The following is a 16,282-nucleotide window of genomic DNA, read 5'->3' on the forward strand; positions in this document are numbered from 1 at the left end:
CAAACCATGCAGTTAAAGAAATCTTTGTATGAAAAGATACATTTTTAAAAAGAACATTAAATATAAAATATATCTAAAACCTCCACACTGTATAGCCGCTTGTTTACCTGTCCCTGAATGCAATGTATGGAGCAGAAACTGAAGAAGCCCAGCAAACATAGCAGCATCAGCAAAAGAATGGTTAAAAAAGCACAACTGGCATCTAGTAGGTTGCCGAATTCCAGGCTGCAACTGTAGGAAGTAAAAATCCACTTCGGTGTGAAGGAGATGATATAAAAGAAGTCCCTAAGGTCTCTGCGTCCTGAGTCTAAGCCAAATTATTCTGCAGCATCAAACATTCAGCACCGGTGACACCAAACGGGGCTATGAGAGCTCTTGTCATCACAACAAATCTCTGCAGTGTAGTGCAAGCATCGATTACTGCATTAGTTCGTACACGCTTGCTGCAATGACAAGGAGTTTCAGTCTCTAGAAGGGGTTAATGATTTTAGAAATCCAGAATTAACAGTCCTCAGGAAGATGGGGGGGTGGGGGTGGGGGGAGGAAAGCTTCTTCCTCTCCAGATAGAACAGGAAAGAAGTTTCTTAAGTGCTTTTAAGCCAATGGTAGACACAAACTCAGGTACCTAAGTAATCAATACCACTTGCTGCAGTTATTATTTATATTCAGCAGTCGTGCAGTGGACAAGTTTTAATGAGCTGCATAAACCAAGTAACCCTGTAAAGCAAGTGGGGCTGTTTGAAGTTACGTAAAACTTCCCAAGCTGCAGATTGATTTACTTTTACAACACTGAAAACACCATTTTTTACAAATTAAGGGGATGATTTAATAATTTTTTTCTCCTTACATAACAACTGGGTGCATGGAAGTGTAGTTTTACATAACAAAAATATATTCTAAAGAAAGAACTAGAAGTAAGATTTTGTATTCCAAACCACATATTAAAGAAAAAAAAAAGCAGAACCTGCATAGTAGCATATTTGGGAAAGCCAGATGATTATAAAATTACAGCTAAGGAAATTTGCTCTAGAATTTAATCTAATTTAACCATATCAAATCCATTCAACAATAAAACTATTTCTTTGGCAGTGATAGTGGTGCTCTGTAAAAATATATGTTTCTCCATAGCATATGGAACTACTGCAGGACCTCAGAACTATAAAACCACTTTCTGTTTACAAACTAAAAAGTGAGAAAACAAAAAGTGATGAACTAACGTTTCTAAATTGCCATTCGAAGTGAAGCTTATAAGGACTAACTTATAAATAATTAAACTAATGAGACCTTACAGTTCTTTCGTCTTTAATAATACACAGACCTATTAGTAATAATGAAAATACACTTTTAATCAAGTTATTTCCCTGTGATTCTGCATCACATGATCAAAACCATGTACTAAATACTGCCTTTCATACACTGTCTTGCCTGTAAGTCAACTGCAAAAGCCACAGCTGACATTCCAAGTCACTGCTGACTTTCAGCATCCCAGTAGCACAGTATTAGCAGAAAGACAACGCAACTGTCTACATCTGCTTTTTTCACTGACCTGTCCTTGTTAGGAGATGATTCTTTGGAGGAAAACAATGTCCAGGTATTACATACACCCAAAGACAGCGATCATCTGAACATCTACTGGCCAGGGAACATACACCCAGATTTCTCCTAAAGCTGGGTAACTCCTTCTTGCAAAAGGGACAAAAGACTGACTATGCCAAGTACCCGTCACTTTCATAGCACATCTGTTCTTCCACTGGTCCACCTGCAATTCTCCTTGAAGGACCTCCTCCTGTTCTGCCAGGGCTGGTGTTGAGGCCGTCGCTTCATTTTTAGAACGTACCTCACCTGGATCCTAAATACTCTCCTCCCCTTGCAGCACTACTAAATGAGGCCAGGGACTTTGCCAGAACGCAACTCAACAATGAAAAACATCGACTCTCTGCAACCTCAGTTCATTTAAAGGAGACTGCACTGTATGGGGGTTGTTTTCTGACTCTTTTAAACGTTCCTGTCATTCTCCTAGCGTTCTCCTAGTGTTTGGGAAAAAAAATAAACTGTAGAGACGTTGTTTGTGCCCCACTGTGCCCCACTGTCCTGTTGAAGCTGTCACTGCCTCCCATTCCTCTGCAAGTCAGAACACACAAGGCTTCTTCATCCCCCCACATCAGGCAATCCTCAACACCTCTTTTACCCACAGCTCTCGCTGGCCAGGAGATCTGCCCACCCTCTGCCTACGCAGCCCTGTCTAAAAGCTTCAGCTTCAGATAGCAGAGGTGTTTGGTATATTTGCTGAAGAGCAACAGAGCAGAGGAGCAACAGGAATGTTCTGAGGTCAGAAAGGGCATTTTGCAGGACAGGAAAGTGCCATGAACCCCAGTGTGCACTGCACAGCCCCCAGGATGGCTTTCGTTCCTCCCAGCCCTACTCAAATAGAGCCTTTCTGGATGCCCCAAATGCCCACCTGACAATTTGAGAATCAAGCACTGAGAGTTTATTTACTTTTGCATCCATTTAAGAGCAGCAAGGCTACTGGAAAGTAACTTGCAATCTGGTTACCATTCCGTTGTCCTAGTAAAAATATGAAACTACGTTATGGCACTTTCCACCTTTGCTTTGGATAATATTGCCTAAGCAATCTCAGAGGGTTTTTATCCTTGCAAATTATTTGAGTGTCCTTATCCTCTGAGGCACACTACACCATGCATCTGATACTTTGACATATTTCAGCTTCTTCATAATCTTCCTGCTAATAATTGCTCTAGCTCTTAATCTATCTATGATACTCCTGCATTCATAAAAATTTCTAATAACATTTAAATAGAATGAGATTGTTCAACCTCTCTTATGATAGGATTAATTGCTGTGTTTGGTTAATTAAAACACTTCTGTTCTCTCTATGCTTATGCAACACAACTGCATCTTCTCTTCAGTAATGTGTTGCCCATTTAAGAGGACTGCCTATTTTTCAGGTTCTTTGGCAAAATGGCTACAACTTTGCAAAGACAATTGTTGACCACTTATCACTTACAAGAGGAAGACTTATACACATAAATATACAAAGACATGTATATCCATACATACAGAAGTGATTTTCTTTCCAACAGAGTGACACAGCAGAGCCTGTCACTTTTCATAATTACTGAGAAACATCAGAGGTTAAGAACTGAGATGACTGTGGTAAAAAGGACACATAACTCCTAAAAGGAATATCTGCTCTCAGACACCCATCAAACTTGTCAGAGCTCATCAATGTCCTTTTCCACTCAAGCATGAGCATATTCTGTTTATAATCTCGGCCAGCTGGCAAAACCCAAAAGCACCAAAGCAGAAATGATGTAGTCACATCAACAGAGGAACATACTGCAGCTGAGAAGTTTGGCCTTTTATTTAGCTTGTGCAAAATCAATGTCACGTTGTCATTACTCCACAACTTTTGGTCCAAACCTTGATCTGAACCAATTATTTCAAGGTGAAAGTAAAATAACTTGGCATCTGTCTGAAAAAGAGTGTAAACCTACATGTCAGAGCAGGCTACATTGTGCCTCCTACTGGCATCCCAGACAAGTGGCTTGATGGCATTGTTCCTAAAGGTCCTTAAGGGGAGTTTTACAGAACATCAGACACCATTTTGCAGCAGACTAGAAAACTGCTGGAAGACAGAAGGGCATTGCAGCATGACCAAATGACAAGAACCCCCGGAAGCACCCAGGTATGTGAGAGCCAGTGAAGACACACCCCATTTTCTATTCCTCCTGTATAACTTGTTTCAAAGCTCCAATGTCAACTGTTTAATACCGCACTACCACCAATATTCTTGTTTCTCTGTCCTCCAGTCCTGATTGCCTTGATTGTTCTTGACTTATCTGAGGAAGATGGTAATGACACTGAAACTGGAAAAACAAGAATGCTCACACTAGAAAATCTACATTGGACCTCCATCCCACAGATGCAGTGGTTGAGTTCTTTGCTATGCAACCTTCACGATCCAGTAATTTTTCAATGCTTTTATCTTAGTACTTCATCAATTATAAAAACCCAGCATCTCCTCAGCTTGATCATTTTGATAATTGACCTTGACCAAGGAGGACCTACTGACATCAAGACAGAGACCATTCAGTGCTGCACTGTCAGATACAGAGATGATTTACAGACTTCCTCTGACACCACAGGATGATGAACTGACCTCTGGATGAAAAGAGATTTTGTGGAGTGCTTTTATTTGTGACAAGGGCAGTACTTAACAAATTAACTTACAATATCTATAAAAGACCTGCTGGATAGCCTGTTCTGGAGCTAAAGTTGGTTTTAGCCAAGCCCTAATTCAAACAATTTGCTCAGTCATTCAATCTCTAACCAAAGCCAGATGCTTTCAGTGAAATGGTGATTGATGTACAGATACTGGCTTCTCAATTTACTGACAAATAGTATCAAAATGTTCTTTTTGTTCCCAACTTTAACCATTATTTCCAGTTGTTATGTTAGCGTCTCCGCAGAGATAGCTTTCTCCCCACTCTCATGCCCCACAGCATGGGGGATGTGGAAAACGCCAATTCAAAGTCTCTTCCCAGCTTGATGCAGGGTAAGATGGGATGAAGTGGTGGTATGAAAGCACTGCCTTTGATAGTCATGCTACAGGCTTGACTTCTGAACTCAGAATCAAATTACTCCAATCAATTCAATGTTAGTACCTGTAGGAAGAGACTGCAGGCAGTCTGAGTTTTCATGCCAAAAGAGAAGCCAACCTGACCTACAGCAAAAATAGGAGAATCAACCTATGTCATCACAGCTTCTTAATTATTTTAGCCACATCACCTTGCCAAAATCCTATAAAAGAATTATTTTATTTTTTTTTTGTTCCCAAACTCTTTTTTTCCCACCCATTACAAAACATAACAAAGGACAACACATATCTTGAGCTTATTTGTGTACAGGCTGTGCTTGAAAGATTATACAGCCAAGGGTAATAGATATCTAATTGTCACTAGTTCATTCTATCGCTCTAATGCAGGACACCTTTGACAACTTAATTCATATTCATTCCCTTTCTTTTTCTTAACACCTAAATGTGTGTAGATGTGGTTTAATTTCCAGTTCCCCCAGCAAATCAGATGCCTCCCAGATCCTCTAATTCTAAAAACTTCAGATATAAACCTTGAAATTAAGAGCAGCAGTGCCACACGTACTGACTTTTTCAGAAGGTCAATCTTTATCAAATTGAATTTTCTATTACTTTAAAAATGTTAAAATACAATAAAAAACCACCACCACCACCACCATCCCCCCAATGTATCTAAATGCAGTGTTTCGGAGTAACCATGCTGTTTGTTTAAGCATTGCCAGAAAATTCTTTCCTAATCCTTTTAATAATTTTCTAGGTCAAAGTAAGATTAAGTCCACCACAGCACAGATAACGGATGCCTGACAACAAGCCTTAAATTAATATCATTATTTACTGTTGTAGCTTTTTTTTTAAAAGGAAAGGGATTATTAGAATTCTGAAGGATAGATTAGAATTTTAAAAGGTAGATTAGAATTTTAAAGGAAACATTTATACAAAGAAGTCAAAACGTAAACAGTATACCTTTTTTTGTTTACAAAAAAAAAATCTGCTCACTGGCAAAAATTAATGTTTTCCTAAGTGTGTCCTTCCAGTGGCTTGTAGCTACTCCCCTAAGACTTGCTTAGCAGTGAGATTTGAAGCTAGGTAACAGGAACAGATTAATTAACTTTTTGTAGAACTGATTTCAGAGCAACTTGTTCATGGAAAAGACCCCACAGCAGCACAACTGGATTTATTCCTAAGCGTTCAGTTCAATGCCCATTCCCAGGGGGCTGTTCTGCCCTCCCACAGACAAGTCCTTGCTTAAAGACGATCAGGACTCCACTAGCTGTAACACCTGCCCTATGTGAGATAACTGAACATACTTGGGAATGTTGACAAGGTTCAGTGTGTTATGTAAAAACTGGCAGAAACAGCAAATACCAGAAACTTTTGAGAATCTACCCCTGTTTAAAAATGGATTTGTGAGTTGTCTTTGTGAGATTTGGTTTTATATGTAAGTTCAAGGCACTTCTATACTATATTTTAAGTAAAATAACCTGTACAGAATACCAAATCACCTGGTCTCCCATGTGTTTTGAAGTAAACTTACACCAACCTGAGCTGAGGTAGAGCTCTGGAGCATGACAAGCAAGAACCAGCATTATACCTCTGAGTGTCCAAGGATTTTAGGGAGATGGAAAAAAACTGGCTGTTCACCAGCCCTCAGCTCACATCACTGATTAGCATTCACTGCCTGAGTGGAGGTTTTTTGCTCATCTCACAAGTCAGGTGAGAACTGCATGAATAAAGTGCACAGGGGTTAAAGCGAGTCAGCTGGGGAGCGCGTCTCTGCACAGCATGAGCTCCCTGCTCTGCAAAGCTATCCGTCACTCCTACCCCAAACTCACAGGACCTTGGTGCCCGGATCTGCAATTCCCACCTGAGATGTGGGAGCAGGGCTGATGCACTCCAAGGACTGTATCTGGCTGCTTCAGAGCAGCATTTCTTCTCCTGTGGCACCTGCTGATACTCTTTAATGCAGAACAGTCTGACTTTCAAATACTTTACAAAGGCAAAGAATAAAAGAAAAAACAGCAGAGTTTTATATTCACACATAGGTCTATTCACCACCTCTAACATGGCTCTGGATCAGTACCCTATAAGCACACATTGTGACACCAGGAGTATTTAAATTGAAGATATGTACTGGAAAGCACACATGCCTTCTAATAGCACACACATTCTAATTCATATAAACATCTATGCATATGTTCACATCCATGTATGCTCTTCCCCTCCTCCCAATCTCTCCTCACTGATGTCACAAAAATACATTAAAACAAAGAATATGAAAGCATCAATATTCATTATTGTATGTTTTCTGCTCCTGAAACTACTTTACTGCGGCATTTCTGAAGCAGATAACACAGCGTTCTTCTATTAAACAGGTGTTTCTTATGCATTAGGTCACAGCAAAAAATAGGCTGGATGGAAATGTGCTTTGGGTAAATGGGAAGAACTTGGCCAGAAGTATCAGCAAGATTTCTTAAGCACCAACGTACAGAGTCCCCGATAAATGCGTATCTCTAAAGCTTCCCAAAACTGCCAAAAATCTGGGTCATGAGTAAGTATTTCTTGCTATGCCTACTTTTTTCTGAGGCTAGGACTCAAATTCATGTAATGATAACTGCTTCTGTAGTGCTATACTTGTCAGTGTCATTTCCATACCCAGAATACATTCCATACACGGTCTCTGACAACAAACCTGGGGGACAATGTAAAAGTGCCTGGGGAAAAATGCACACGGAGATAAGGTCTGGAAAAGGTATTTAAATTACAGGTTCATGTAGGAAGGTGTGCCCGCATTTCCAGGCTCTCCCTGGGCTAAGGGACAAGCTGTGCTGCATAAACAGACCCGGATCGATAAAAATCAGATTTGACTGCTCCATCTAGCGGCTCATTAAGCTCGACTTGGACGGTTAAGAACATGTGGGCTAATGGCTTAAAAAGAGCCTTCTGTGGTGCTCATCTCTTCTCAGAGCAGCACAGCAAAATAAATTCATGGCACTAAGCTCTGGTAATAGCTTAATATAAAAATAGTCTCCGAAAGTGAAATAAAATTTCATGAAAGTTTAATATTCTTAGGCCCATAAAAGTAAGTAAATATTTCTACATTTTTAATTACTAGCTTGTTTATTCTATATAGTTAATAAACTGTAATAAGAACAGCAAAGCTTTAGAAATCATTCATTTGAATTTGTAGTTGAAGTTACATTCATATATGAGTTACCATTTCCAGTGAAAAGATAACTTACACTTTTAGTAAAAAAAAAACCAAATTAATAAAAAGCCAACTATTAAAACATAAACACTGACTCTTACCTACGAGAAACAAATTTCAAAGCTCAGGTCTGATTCAGAAGTCCATTTCTAGTCTGTGAAGGATATCTCCCAAACAATACTAGAGGACCACTGATTTTTAAAGGGAAAAAGATGCGGGTGCCCTCAAGTCTGCCCAAGGCTAAGTTCTCCCCGTGGCAATTCTCAAACATAGTGAGAACTTACATCCTTTAGAAAACTGATATAATAACATGACCAAGCTGCTTTAAATAGAACATTTTTTCCCACAATCATTTTGAGGTTAACTACTTAGAATTGAAGCTCATATTGCAGAGGAAAGAATTACCAAATTTAGGACTATGTTTGAAAAAATTTCTAGAAATCAATGTATGCAATTAAATCATAAAATACATGTGAATTAAAACCAGATAACCATGTGATGTGCTTCATTTCTCCTTGCCACATGTCTGAAAACATTTTGTCTTAAATTACACATATGACTGAGAAGTAGCACAGGAATATAATTTTACTTATTCCTCTACCATGCGTAGCTCCCAAAACCAATACCAAAGAGATGTCAATTTAGGACCTTCTGTGCATTCAAATTCTCTACATACAGCAGGTTAAATATATTAAATTCTTTACGGACCTGTTTTTAGAATTGCAAAATAATCCCCTGTGGTCCAAGTTCAGTGTACAATGCACATTAAGTTAAAGACCCTTTTCAGTGTAATGTTCTAATAGCAGCCCACCTTCCCTTCAAAGGCATTATTTTGATCTGGTAAGTTTAGATGAGCCACATTGCCCCTGCACATTGCTCAACTTGCTCAGTGGACCAAATTAGACTTGGTCCAACTTGCATATAAGGTACAGCAAAGCCACAGGTCACAAAGTAAAGAATGCTGATATTTGCTTTTCTAAAATAGAAAAGGTCATGTTTACAGACAGGAAGCAAATGTGGAAAGAAAATATTTTAAATTAAATGTTTTAGTAGAAGTTGCTTCATGGCTGGAAAGCTTAAGAAAATATTTAATACTGAGGGCCTAAAAATATTGCTGTGAGTATGCATTTTCTGGGTAGCATCATAGCATTTCTGAGACAAAATACTTCTGAGGTTAGAAGTGCTTAACAATTAGAAAACTCTTCCTGTAGTGTTTCTGCAGTCAGTCAAGAAAATGAGCTAAAGGACTCATACATGAGAATGAGATATCTTTAAGAATCTAAATATGTACAAAAGCAGAGATTGCAAGTGCTGGAGCACGTCAATAAGTAACGAATTCAACTTTCTTAACACTTAAGAGCATGCGAGTGTCTGCAGAGGAAGGGGATGAACTTAATAAGTTAGGCTAGCAACATGTAGGTCCTAGCTGTCTACTACACACATTAGCCAAGTCTTGGAGTCTTGGTCATGGACTGAAATATCTCCAATTTAGGATCTGTACAGACAATAAAAGAAACTCTGGACTCCACTGAACTTGAAATTTAAAGGCAAGGCAAGAAAACCATCAGACAAACAAATAAGTAACACTGATTACATTTATACCTGTGTATTAGTGCCAAGTGGATTGACTGTCTTGCTCTATTGTTAGAGTAACCCCTGGAACAGTAGTACTCAGGGTCAGTTAGCACCCTCCCATTTATTTCCAGGCAGAACACGGTAAGAATAAATCCCAAATAGACAACTCCCATGCAGCCTTTCTCTTGAGGAACACAAGAATTTATATATTTGCATATGCAAATCCTCCATGTTTCATTACTTGGCCAAAAATGTCAAAAGAATGAGTCTTTTGTCTACTAGTACACGAAACAGAACAAGTTGCCCAGAGAAGCTGTGGCTGCCCCTTCCTGGCAGTGTTCAAGGCCAGGTTGGATGGGGCTTTGGGCAGCCTGGGCTACTGGAGGGTGTCCCTGCCCATGGCAGGTGGTTTGGAACGTGATGATCTATGAGGTCCCTTCCAACCCAAACCAGTCTGTGATTCTACAGTTCTATGAAACGAATCCAGTGAGACCAGGCACAATTGAAATTACAACTCTTGTGCTTGGTATCACACATGAAACAGAGAAAAGAATCAACTTCAGTGATTCCAAGAGTAGGTGGGGAGTCCCTGACTGTGAGGTTCACATAGTGCACAGAAGGAGAAGGAAGGAAAGAAGGATTAGAGCAGTGCAAAAACATATGAACAAAGACAGGAAAAGAGCTTTCAGGCAGATACTCAGAATGAACAGGAACAGGATGAAGCCCAGAATATTTATTCAAAGGAAACACAGACATTTTGAAATTTTTAACCATCTCTCTGACACAGTCATTCTTCCTAGAGGCCATCTATCAGGACACTGATTTTAGAAAGCTCAAATAAGCCTGTCTATCTACTCAAAGTTGTGCCGAATGAAAGAAACTGTAATGGTTCCTGTTACAGTAATTAAGGGCATTATTATAAGAAAAAAAAAATTAAAAAAGGATATAAAAGGTATCAGAAAAATATTAACACAAAACACTAATAATACTCAGTATCATATTGTATAATCCCTATGTTTGAACTCAATCTGATTTGGCTTGATCAGAATTAATACATTGAATCCTTACAACTAAGAAAAGGAAATAGAATGAACTTTGTCAGAATACAGCAGAATCATGATTGATTGTCCTAGTTAACTCCATAATTAACCAAAATTAACCCTGAAATTAGTAAAAGTGTATGTGTTAGTCTAGAATATGTTAATAATTAATTTACCTTTTTCTTTCACAGACTGTCACTTTTCACTCAAAAGGAGACAGCTTGGAAATACAGGTGGAAAAAAGCAAAAAATTAGGATTTCAGTCCGAATATCTAAACTTCAATGTGCTGCACAGACCATCCACTGTTACGCAGCTTTACCAAACACAGTTTAGCTCATCTTTCACAGTTCACCATTTCCCCTAAGCCCTCAGATCAAAAGAAGAATAGTAAATTCTCAGCAACAGTTGGCATAAAAGTTACAGTATAAATAAATAAATATACACACACACACTAAATACTCAGTAGTGGACAGAGTGGGGGAAAGGATATAGCACCATGTCGTGTTTCAGACTAGCTGAGTTTTAACTCCAGTCAAAACTCCAGCAAGGCTGCCTTTCCAGAAGTCCTCTGCATCTAAAATTAGGGCAAGTATTCCAAAGCTCTCAGCTCCTTCTTAGAGCTTTAAAATTATGCCATGACCAGATGCCCCCACTGTTCTTCTTACACGTGCTACCTCCAGTGGTTTCTGTATGGAAAAAACCTGACTGCTGAATGTTCTTGAGAACTGCTCTTTCATAAAGAAACCTAGAGAAGCCCTAAATTTCTCTGCAGGTCCAAACACTCTCACAGCTCCTGAAATTAAAGCTACCCTGCTTGTCAGGTGTTAAGTCTCTTTGAACATATGATCCTAATTCCTCCAAAGCTTTATTATCCCCCTTTTGCAATGACAATACTCATCTTACTACTGGACGAATTACTATTAGGACAAATTCATCGCTATTTTCTAAATTCAAGGTGCGGGAAAAAGCCAAACAAACAGCCAGGACAGGTGACCCAAAGTGGCCAAAGGTTTATTCCATACAATATGATGTCATGTTCTGTATATAACTAGGGGTTTACTGGAGTGCAGCACAGCTCAGGAACTGGCTGAGAAATTATGTATCACCTGTTTTGTTGTGTTTTATTATCATCATTATCATCTTCCTCTTCTGGCCCATTAAACTGTTTTTATCTCAAACAACGAGTTTTACCTTTTTTTTTCCTTTTCAATCCTCTCCCCCATCCCACTGTAGGGTGGGGTGGGGCGGGAGTGAGTGAACATCTGTGCAGTTGTTTCAGCTGCCTGCTGCAAACTATGACGTAAGTCAAAATGTATGTTGCTTTTTTCTTTTTCAAAAAAACCCCAATTTTTATTACATAGGTTTGTACTGGAAATGGCTATTAAATATCATTACCTAAAGTGTGACAGAAAGGTATAGGCTACACTCAGGAGTACTGTGGGTTTTGCCCCACATTTCCCCCACCTTGGCCCAGAGCGTGCCACAGGAACAAGAGCAGTACTTCTAACATGGAGCAATTTCAGAGCAGGCTATGAATAAACTGATTTTTATTTCCAGAAATCCTCTAGTTCAACTGAGTAAGAAATTATGATAACAATTATCCTTAATTTGCTTATCTGTCCTCAGAATTGACACAGTTTCTGGCACCGAGCTTCAAACATAACCCAAGAAGAAGGCAAGAGAGAAGCATCCGATTTTTTCCTCTCCAGTTTCTTCTTTCCAATTTAACCCCACTTCTTCCCTCCTGCCCTTATTTTTCCCCCTCTTTTTTTTCCCCCTCTTTCTTTTCTAGACTATTGAACCCTAATCTCTCCACCTTTCCTTACATATCATGTTTCATAGACCTCAGTCTCATTGCTCTTCTGTAAAACTCCCTCCAGCACCTTCACAACCTTATTAAGGCAAACTAGAGAAAGGGCTTTATTAGGATTTTAGAGGAGAATTCAGCCACGGATCTTCTGTGACGTGCCCATTTATACAGTCTTGTATCTCAGTGAAGCGTTGGATTTCTTGGCAGCAGTATGACTTTTTGCCCACTCATGCTCATCTTATTTCATCTGCATATGCATGTGTGCACTTTACATAATTCCATATACACAAAACAGATTTCTTACACTAATTTAACAAGCACTTATTTACAACTCCATAAGTGCTGCAAATAATTTCAGCTACTTAAAACCAAAAAAACCTGACAGCATTAAATAATGTTAGCGCTGACCAAAATTCTGAAACTAGAGCCCTTTCAGATTATATTTTCATTAAAATCTGAATCAGATGTAGATCTAACTTACTGCAAAAGGACCAGAAGATAAACTGGAACTAATTTCTAAGAACTACCAATCTTCCTAGAAAAGGTATTTCATTTTACACTGAGTTAAAGCGCAGCCACATTTTTAAACAAATTCAACTCTCTTTAAAACTCCATGCCCAATTCTCCACGCGAACAGCTGTTAAAATATGCTAGCAGATGTTACAGTACAACTTGACTTGCCTACACTCCAGATTTAAAATACCTCAGTGAGAAAGCTTAGCTAAAAACATTTGAAACCAGCCTCCTCCTCTCTATAGCCTTTTCCTGATGTTTTCTTATGGTCCATTTATACACCCCGCCGCATGTGTGTGGTTTGTCTCTTAGCCCACAAGCTACTTTCCTTGCCACCAGTGCTACAGCACTTGGAAGGATTCACTGGGGCAGGAATTTAATTTATGCTCTCCTTCTTGTGGGAACAGCTCCAAACACGAGCACCCGAAGCAGCACTCAAAAACCAACGGAGGATGGAGGAAAGGGCTCAGAGCCTCTCCTCCTGGAGCTGAGCCAGCATTGACACATGCGTCTGCAAATCACAGCATTCCTTTTTCCTTCTGACCTCCAGGTCCAGTCCTGGTCACAACCTCCCTGCTTCTCATCTGTGCATACACCAAGATCCCAGCAAGATCCCTGCCCCGAGTACTTTTCATCAGAAAGGTCATGTCATAGGAATGAAAGGAAACCAGGTCGCTCTGTTCTCCTTGGTACCGTAAGAATAGCAGTATGAATGAAACAATCGCCTATTCACTGAAAGGAACCAGAATGTCATCGCAGGAGGCTGGGTTTTTTCAAATAAGACTCCATTTCTATCATGGTCTCCCAATTAACTCCATTAGCAGGTTCGCAAAGAGAGTCTTACTTCACTTTTTACCGTTGTGTTGACAATACACGAGTATTGGGCATATTTTCAAGCCTAAACACTGCGAACACAATACACATTTAGGCAAATACAAACAACGATTATGCAAAATGTAGAACCATTAGCACATCTATTTACATAAAAGTATATGAGCAGCTTTCAGTACCTCCTCACATTGTTCCAATCTCCAAAACTATTTTATCTTCCAGTTTCAAAGACTGCATGGAAAGAAGTCTAAAATATCTCTTCTATCTTTCATGGGATAAAAGAAGTTATGTACACAAATCTACTAGTTCTACACAAATTCTTGGTTTTGAACATTACAGAAAATACTGTTTTCTCAAATTTACTCCAAATCTAATCTGCAGTCTTCACTGAATGCCTACACAGTAGGCAGAAGCTGTTGTCAGTTTTAAAACGAGGCCTGGATTTCATTTGTAGAGTCTGGTTTGTGTTATTCTAGCAAGGCTTTGAAGCAAGGATGAATGCAATTTTTGCCTACTAAGAGGACTCGTTTTGCCTTGCAAGGTCGATATCGTCACTGGAAACTCAGTACACCTAATGTTCAGCTATTAGGGATTTCAGAATTAGGAGACCTACAGCCTGTATTAATAAAAGGATAAAATTATTATCAGCAATCAGTAATAGTGTCCTGTAGAAGGTCCAGGGTTTTTTTTTTAAAGAAATTTCAGAAGACCTTTTTGGACACTGCTAAGCAATTCTTTCTCTAGATTTACTTCAACATGGAAACAACTGGACATCAATCTTTGGGTCCTCTGCTGAAGAAGAAAAATCTCAGTGGATTGCAAAAGACTTCTTTTTTTTTTTGAAAGAAAGTATATCCAGTGCCTGAAAATTATTTTGTTAATAATTTTAAAGTAATACATATCCAATGGTTACAGTAAATAGTAGTGGATGTATGAGCTAAAATACCTTTCTTTGTATCACTTTTAGATTTTTGCGCCCTCAAAAGACAGCGAAATGCAACCGTAATAGTGTTTCCAGTCTATTAATTCAGATGTTAAGTAATTTTTGCACAGTAGCTACTTTATATGTCATTTTTGGCTATTTACTTTCAATACATTTCTAGAATCATAGAATCACAGAATCATTGATGTTGGAAACGACCTCTAAGATCATCAAGGCCATATCTCAACCCAACACCACCATGCCCATGTCCCAAAGTGCCATGTCTTCAAGGTTTTTGAACACCTTCAAGGGTGGTGACTTCACCACTTCCCTGGGTAGCCTGTTCCAGTGCTTGACCACTCTTTCAGTAAAGAAATTTTTCCTAATATCCAATCTAAACCTCCCCTGGTGCAACTTGAGGCCATTTCCTCTTGTCCTACCACTTGTTACTTGGAAAAAGAGATCAACAGTCATCTAGCTACAACCTTCTTTGAGGTGGCTGTAGAAAGCAATAAGGTTTCCCTTCAGCCTCCTCTCACCCAGACTAAACAACCTCAGTTCCCTCAGCCTCTCCTCACAAGACTTGTTCTCCAGACCCTGCACCAGCTTTGTTGCCTTTCTCTGGACACGCTCCAGGGCCTCGATGTCTTTCTTACAGTGAGGGGCCGAAAACTGAACACAGCACTCAAGGTGCAGCCTCACTAGAGTTGGGCATGATCACTTCCCTAGTCCTGCTGGCCACACTATTTCTGATAGAGGCCAGGATGCTACTGGCCTTCTTGCCCACCTGGGCACACTGCTGGCCACACTATTTCTGATAGAGGCCAGGATGCTACTGGCCTTCTTGCCCACCTGGGCACACTGCTGGCTCATGTTCAGCTGTCTGTCAACCAGCACTCAAAGGTCCTTCTCTGCCAGACAGGTTTTCTATTTGGCATCATTTACTCTGTAAGCTGTTTTACATAGAAAACTTCTATTTCAGTTGTTCAATATAGAGTTGAAATTAGTGCATCTTTATTATTCATTTTTTGTTTGTTTGATATTGGAACTCAACAAATATGAACACTAACTTTAATATCCTGCTTTTTCCTGGTAAGGCTGTTCACAGTTAAAAATTTTATTTGCAATAATTCTATCTTTCCACCTCCATTTCTGTCACCATATTTCTGATTGAGCTGATATTTAGATAAGAGAGGATGGATTCCAGACCTCCTGGGCTTAAAAACTAAAGGGCTACAAGTAGGGACCTGTACAGTATCTCTCCCGAATTGCAAGCAAAACACTGCAGGAACGGTGGGTGAAATTCTGTTTGTAATGAGGCTGCTAAATGGAAAATAATTATTAGTATACATTTTTAATGCTACATTCTTTCACTCTGGCATTTTTCTTTTAAAATATTAAAGGATTACTAAAAATTTTTCTTATGCAATAACGTTCCCTGCCTTTCCATCTATTGTCATAAAACACTGCAGACTTTTTTGTACTGATGAAAAATTAATTCTAAAAATAACTGCATTCTTTACCACCAAAAATACTTCTGTTTTCTCATTTGCATTCACACTTCCTAGCTCTTTTTCTGTCCTATACCCCCAGCTTCAAAGGCTTTCCACTTCTTTCCCTATGAGGAAGGCTGTAAAAGTCGTATCAAGATCAGCCAAAAACCTCGCCCCATTAACAGCTACATCTCACAGCTAATACATTAATATATATATTTCTGTAGTGAATCTACTGCATACCCCCACACAAACATATACTCATATGCACATATTT

At 39.2% G+C, this 16,282-nt stretch overlaps 1 protein-coding gene across 8 annotated transcripts in view; it reads right to left on the bottom strand.

The window, feature by feature from the left end:
• The window catches only part of RIMS1 (regulating synaptic membrane exocytosis 1), a gene marked incomplete at both ends in the record, with an annotated part of 323,509 nt that overhangs the window by 154,667 nt on the left and 152,560 nt on the right, over positions 1–16,282 (bottom strand). For 5 of the 8 annotated variants that reach the window (XM_084261710.1, XM_084261706.1, XM_084261709.1 and 2 more), the window contains one exon: positions 108–159. The exons of the other annotated variants lie outside the window; for them this stretch is intronic. In XM_084261710.1, the coding sequence (XP_084117836.1) occupies positions 108–159 (52 nt within the window). Of the gene's footprint in view, positions 1–107; positions 160–16,282 lie in introns of those variants that run through there. 8 annotated transcript variants of the gene reach the window in all.

Source organism: Gallinula chloropus (assembly GCF_964237585.1).
Source record: "Gallinula chloropus genome assembly, chromosome: 3".
NCBI lineage: Eukaryota > Metazoa > Chordata > Aves > Gruiformes > Rallidae > Gallinula > Gallinula chloropus.